General features: G+C 33.9%; 1 protein-coding gene across 2 annotated transcripts; it reads right to left on the bottom strand.

The window, feature by feature from the left end:
- Positions 1-462: 462 nt before the first annotated feature.
- On the bottom strand, positions 463-3,495 carry LOC111699699 (zinc finger protein 64 homolog, isoforms 1 and 2). 2 transcript variants are annotated; one of them, XM_023470423.1, is made up of 6 exons: positions 3,334-3,495; positions 2,551-2,649; positions 2,440-2,481; positions 1,990-2,157; positions 1,732-1,814; positions 463-891 (listed from the first exon to the last, which is right to left on the bottom strand). In XM_023470423.1, exons 1-6 carry the CDS (start codon positions 3,467-3,469, stop codon positions 511-513), a joined length of 909 nt encoding a protein of 302 aa, XP_023326191.1. In that variant the 5' UTR covers positions 3,470-3,495; the 3' UTR covers positions 463-510. The 2 variants fall into 2 exon arrangements, with proteins under 2 accessions (XP_023326191.1, XP_023326192.1); XM_023470424.1 differs by lacking the exon at positions 2,440-2,481.
- Between the last annotated feature and the right edge of the window lie 3,907 nt (positions 3,496-7,402).

The following is a 7,402-nucleotide window of genomic DNA, read 5'->3' on the forward strand; positions in this document are numbered from 1 at the left end:
TGAAGACGACTTTCGATTTCAATTTTGATTTATATCAAACTTTTAAATAGCATGGATACGCAAAAACACAAAAGCTTCTCTTTAATAACTTGTAAACTTGTCATTCGAAAAAAGCTTGTTAACAATTAAAACTTAAATAAAAAAGTGGTCTACATATTGATATAATCGCCTACCACCTTATGAAAATATCAAAATTGTTATATAAATTCTTCAACTTCTTAGCTAAAAAGTATTCTAAAAATGTTCAAAAAGTTGGGTCCAAAAAAATGGTTTATCGAAAGAAATTGAATTTACAACGAAAGTTAGAAGGTTATGTTTTCGATTTTTTCGAATGGCTTATCGAATTCTCGCAAACGAGATTGAACAGAAATTTTCAAAGATATGATTGAACAGACAACTCTGCACCTGAAGAGATTGCTTATTTTTATATAAAAATAATAATTTTAATATTTTTTATATTGATTAATCTTAAATTAAATGTTCTGCTTTATTTTGATAAATAATATACATCTAAATTAAATCTGGGTGCTTGTTTTTCCTGTGCTTTGTTAAAGCACATTTTTCATTTGCTATATATTTACATTCACTACAAGGATAACGAATTCTTTCATGAATATTTTGTTTGTGTTTCTTTAGGTCTGACTTTTTTGTTGCCGCATAGTCACATATATCACAGGGAAATCGAATTCCTTCATGTTTATTCTTAATGTGTTGTTTTAAATGCGAGTTTGAGGTTGTTGAGAATTCACATAGGTGGCATTGAGCTTTGTGGTTAGGAGTTTGGTTTGGACCATCTACATCAAGAACAGTGTGTTTACTTTTAATGTGTTTTGCTAAGTGACCCTTTTCCGTGGCTGCAAAACCGCAAAAGCTGCATGGATACCGAATACCCTAAATTAATTAAAAAACGAAATTATTTGAATACTATCTCTATATTAAACATTTTATAAGATATGCAGAATGCAACAACTTAAAGATTGAACAAAAATGTATATGTAATATAATAAAATAGTAACTTTTAGAATAGTATAAAAAGAAATGTATGTCATGTTGAAATTGCAAAAGCTTAAAAATCATAATTGTTTTCTCTCCCAAGACCCTCCCTCTCATCCTGAACCCCTCCCATATTTCTCTCCCAAGACCCTCCCTCTCATCCTGAACCCCTCCCCTATTTCTCTCCCAAGACCCTCCCTCTCATCCTGAACCCCTCCCCTTTTTCTTTCCCAAGACCCTCCCTCTCATCCTGAACCCATCCCCTATTTCTCTCCCAAGACCCTCCCTCTCATCCTGAACCCCTCCCCTATTTCTCTCCCAAGACCCTCCCTCTCATCCTGAACCCCTTCCCTATTTCTCTCCCAAGACCCTCCCTCTCATCCTGAACCCCCTTACAGAAAACAATTTGTCGAATGTCGAACCATTATCCTCAACCATTACATTCATGTAAACTCAAATAACGTTTTTTAAGAGTATTTACCACAATTTTTATTAATATTCCACTTAAGTTATATAATTCATAAATCACATATATATCTAGATGGTCAGTCCCAAATGTATTTTAAACCCAACCCCAAACTAAAGAATTGACTAAAATTATATTTTGCAAAGAATCCCATTCTGTCAGAAATGCTGGTCTAGGAATTGTTTACATTTATCTAGAAATAAATCTAAATCAAAAATCAAGGAGAACATCTTATGGCCTCAAATTAACAGTCAAGGATAAACTGAAAATACCTCGTGAATATTCTCTTTATGCTTTTTCAAATCTGCTGTTCTAGTCGCAGCATAACTACACAGATCACAGGGAAACCGTATACCTATAATTGAAACATTTTGAATTAACATTATATACCAAGTGTACACTGTTTAAACTGTAATTTAATTTAATTGATAAGTTTTTTTTTTGTCCAATTTATATATTAAAAGTTAATTCTGACAGAAGCTTAATATTCGAAATTAAAATCAAATATTTGTAACATTTTGCAACATTACCTTCGTGCTTGATTTTTCTGTGTTCTTTCAAATGTGATGATGTTGTTGATTTAAATTCACATTCAAAACATTGGAAACGAACTCCTTCATGAACAATCATTCTGTGTCGTGTCAAGCTTGCAACTGTTTTAGCAGAATGTTCACACTCAGTGCAGGGAAACCTCGAACCTGAACAGTGAATGTAAATTGCAAAATAATTCAAATACGAAAACATATCAAATTTATTCTAATTCTAGTTGCAGGTGAAATGTTGCAACTTACGTTAAGGTAACATTTAATGTTGTCAAAACGTTCGGACTGAAAGATAATTTTAAAAACAACTGCTTAACCTTATCAGCCTTTGTGAATTGTTGTACCAAAATTTTTTTTAATTTCATTTAAGAAATGAAAAAAAATGCAGTCACGGGCATCAAACTTGTACTTTGAAATGATAAAAAATATTTAAAGTACCTGTAATCTTTTCTGGCAATCCCTTCACCGAAATCGAATGATCTGAAGAAATTCAATGAAAAAAAGTTGTCAAGTTGAATAAAAAAAAAGTTCTTTTGGCAACAATAATACCTATGATAGTTAAATTGCATTGAGGTTGAAAATGAAGAGGATCTACTTCAAAATACATTTTATCATCCAGAGGATCTAATCCAGCTTCCAGTTTGTCTTCTAAACAAACATAATTGTTTCGTAATTGATGTTCTGTTATATTTATTTATATATATATATCATCCTATATCAGTGGGGGACAGGGTAGGGATAACCACCCCCCAACCCCTAAATCCTAGAAAAAGATTTTTTACCTCCCGCCTTCCTATCAAAATTAGTATTTTTTATTTATTTCAGGGTTAGATTAGGTTAGGACAATTGCAGGGTCGAGCACTAAGACTAGACTGGTTAGGGGGTCGAGCGCAGCGGCCCTCGATTTAAATTATTTTTATACAAATATTCCGGGTCCTTCATAGTATACAATTTTTGGACCCCCCCCCCCATTCCCCCCTATCAATTTTGTACATGACCATTAACTTTAAGCTATTTTTTGTTTTAGGGTTAGGTTAGATCAAGACAATTTCTGGCCCGAGCACTGCGGCTAGGACAGTCTAGGGGGCCCGAGCGCTGCGGCCGGGACGGGCCTTCAATTTCAATAATTTTAGGTTAGGTCAAGGTAAGACACTTTAGGACATGCTAGGGGGCCGAGCGCCGCAGCTAAGACAGGCTACGGGGCGGCGGGGCCGGGCGCTGCGGCCACATGGTCAACTATATCCATGTCTAACATTTAAGATCCATGTACAAAATAATAAGAGGCAGGGGGGGGGCAAAAATCGTATACTAGGAAATTCCCGGGATATATACCTTTCTGGTTAAAATATTCCTCTTTCTTCTCAATTTTCAGAATCGAGCCATCAGTCATAACACATTCTGGATCCAGTTCTGTTTTAATTTCTTCTTTCATTTCACAATTGATAAAAATATCATCTTCAGCTTTCATTTTACCTAAATTAACGTTAAACTTATTTTCAAGGTTTATATATTTCATATTTTTTGAAATAATTTCGCTTGAAGCAAATTTTTGCTGATTGATTAATAACGTTTATTTCTTTATAACTAATTCTTGGTAGTTTTGCTGCCAATTCAAATATATTAAAAAGTCTAAAATTAATTAATACTAGAAAAAATTGGATTACTCACGAGTTTGTTTACTTTTGTCTAAAATTCTTACAAATATGCGCAACTACCGCGCTGACAATTTAAACATTATTTTTAAGAAAAAATTTTTGAAAGACGACATTCAAACACTTTTCCTGAGATAAATATTAAATGATGAAACTAGGAGAGGCACTGTGCGAACTGTGCACACAAAGTAAATTTATTCACTTTGGGAGGCTCACCACACCATTTTTTCGTCCGACCATACCTTTTTGTTTCGTCTGGCATTGCTTAATTTCCTTGCTAAGTACTTTAAATTATTTGAATTATTGTGCCACAAGTACGTTGTTATATAATGGTTAAAATTGTTATTTCATAATCTCTCAATCAAATCAAAACCAATTGCTATGTTCTCTACCAAAAAATCTTAATTTTTAGTACAGATTCTAAAACTGCAAGTATGTGTTTCCAACGCAAGTGGATTTTACTTGCGCACAATTCCGTTATACACGCACACGATAAATGCAATGGAATTGTGCGCAATTGCACACTTTAGCACGCAATTCCGTTCAATATTTAATTATTATTTTGAGAATATTCATTTTAAGGCTAATGGAACGCAATAAGGATTAATTAATTGCGCAATTTCGTTCAACAACATTGAGTAAAAAAAAATCATTTAAACTTTGGTAGTGACATAAAGTAAACTGAATTTCACTAATATTTCAGTCACAAATGCTAAGCAAATTTAATTTAAACTTAATCTGTTGATTTTTTAATATTCATATGTAGCATAATAACCAGAAAAGTTATCTGGCATAGGAAGACGACTTTTAGACTCTGGGTCTGCTTTAACTAAATAAGAAATTTAAAAAGGTACTAAATAAAAAAATGGATTCGTAACGACATCTAATACACTGTAATGCTGTCTTCCTGACTCTCACTGTACCAAAATATCTAATTTTAATCAAATGAAATTTACAATTTTAATCAAAAAATGTTTCATGTAAAATTGTTTATTTATAGGTTCAGTGGCGTGCTAGGGGGGCCGCGCCCCGCGCCCCCCACCCTCCTATACGCGTGCCCCCCTGAGAGGCTGAGAGGACCCATGGGGACGCTCTTTTAATATTACATCTGCCTGCATTCCCCTTCCTCAGGCCAGGCACAGTGGGGGGGGGCAGTAGTCCTCTTGCCCCCTGGGAGTTCTGGGGGTGCAGTGCCCCGCCTGTAAATACAATATTAAAAGGAAACTACGTTTAGAAAGTAACACCTTACAATGACAAAGATTAAGGATTTGTCTAAATTCACTGTTAATACAAGGAGAGAAAAGTTTTAGCCTTCTAAAGAGAATACTTCATTAAACAAGATGTATACTATGTCGGAGAGCAGACTTAACGATCTTGCACTTATAGCTTTACACCCTATAAGGCTGTCTGAGCTCTCTACTGAAAAAAATCATTGAAATGTTTGAGCAAGCAAATCCCAGAAAATTGTAGCTTAAAAGATTTGGTTAAAATGTAGATTGAGTAAATTCTATCTAAAAATTTCAGAAGAAATTTCGTTTATTAGTAAATATATAATTTTTAATGATGCTGTGATTATTGATTTAGTTAGCTGTGATGGATTTAAGTGATAAATTTATAAAGTTTACTTATTTATACCGCAGGGTCCCATTTGTCATCTAAGCGAGCTTAGAAGTAAAACGAGTTACCCGACCCGCCAAAAATGTAATCTTTATGGTAAACAAAACAAGTCCAGGTGGGGGGGGGGGGGGGACAAAAAAATTTAAAAAAGGTATCAATATTTTTTCAAAAGAGGGGTTTTTAAGGGGGGGCACAATATTGCCGAAGGGAGGGGACCCAACAAAATTTTTTGCACGCTTACGCGCGCAAATTATGCCCCCCCCCCCCAAAAAAAAACAAAAGCCCTCGTACGCCCCTGATTAGATTAATAGCTTAACAACAAGAAACTTTAAGATATTAAAGATATTGAAAAATTTCAAGGGACTGATGATTAAAAACTCTACAGAGATAACTTTTATCCTTTTCCATTCTTGTATATCTGCTATGTACATAAATAAGCTATAATTTAAAATTATTAATTTTTAGATGGAAAAGTCTTTACAAAGCAATTCCGTTGCACACTATTCAGCACAATTCTGCGCAATTCCGTGAGGATTTAATTGCTTTTCTTGTTAGTAATTATAGCGCAATGAAATGGCGCAAGCTGAAGCTGTCACCGCGCAACGGAATTCTGATTTGAAACCCTACTTTCAGCCTGTAGTATATAACCTAAAAGATGCAGGAGTAAAAAAAGAAAACACCAGAAAAGTGTACGGTCCGAACGAAAATCAACCCATATTGAAAAACATGACGTTGCCTGAAAAGTATTATATGGAATAGAAATCAAAAATACAGTTGAAAGCTATAGAAGCAACACCCGGACAAAAAAACTGTGGCTGGAAGAAATAACCACCCACCAATTTATAATTGTGCATCATTTGTTGTGCGGACGGAAAAAAAGGTGTGGTGTGCCTTCCCTCCTGCAGAGCTTGTGCTTTTGATGGGAAGGGATCTTAAACACTTAATCTTTTATTTTGTGCCAATTATAACACCAAGTGGTAGAAAAAAGCCATAATCCTTGTTTGGAAATAATGGCTCCTGAAATCAGTGGCGCAACTAATTGGGGAGATTAAACAACTTTAAAAAGCCAAAGTTTTAAAATACAAGAACCATTGTTCTATCTTACTTTGTTCCTTGATTAATTATACCACTAATGTTTTCATTGTAACAAAGATATGGGTTCCCTTTTACTTTGCTACTTGACCAATTACCACAAAGGTTTTTTATTGTATCAAAGATATGGGTTCCATTTTATTCTTTGCTACTTGATTAATTACCACAAAGGTTTATATTGTAACAAAGATATGGGTTCCATCTAACTTTGTTACTAGATTAATTACCACCAATGTTTTCATTGTAAAAAAGATATGGGTTCCATCTTACATTGTTACTTGATTAATTACCACCAATGTTTTCATTGTAACAAAGATATGGGTTCCATCTTACTTTGTTACTTGATTAATTACCACCAATGTTTTTATTGTAACAAAGATATGGGTTCCATCTTACTTTGTTACTTGATTAATTACCACAAAGGTTTTTATTGCAACAAAGATATGGGTTCCATCTTTCTTTGTTACTTGATTAATTACCACAAAGGTTTATATTAAAACAAAGTTATGGGTTCCATCTTACTTTTGTCTTTGAATAATTACATACCACAAATTATTTATTAAAACAAGGATAATTCCATGGTAACTGGATTAATTACCACAATGGATTTGTTATCACAAAAATATGGGTTCCATCGAGTCACGGAAGTTCGTATTAAGATTTTGACTCTACTGGAGGGAATTTATTTTCACTGGAGGGGTTCGAAAAGATGCTTTTTACAATTTAAAACTTTACGCAGCCTTGCAGGAGAACATTTTATCCTTCCTGGACATAAACTGTAACATCTAACAGTTGGCGTGCTATAGAAGGTTTGGGACCTTGGGATTAGTTTACTTAAAGTACGAGAATTTAAATACATAAAAGATTTTATGACTGAACTCAGATATTTTTTCAATTAAATGTGGAACTAACAACTTTATTTAATCAATAAAGGTTTGGTCTATCATCATCACTGATTTTTAAATATGAATGTAGTTTCACACGATAATATAGCTAAGCAAAAATGATTTGAAGGCAGTGAAGATGTTTCTGTCATTAGA

The sequence above is a fragment of the Eurytemora carolleeae genome, unplaced genomic scaffold, assembly GCF_000591075.1.
Source record: "Eurytemora carolleeae unplaced genomic scaffold, Eaff_2.0 scaffold324, whole genome shotgun sequence".
Taxonomy (NCBI): Eukaryota; Metazoa; Arthropoda; class Copepoda; order Calanoida; family Temoridae; genus Eurytemora; species Eurytemora carolleeae.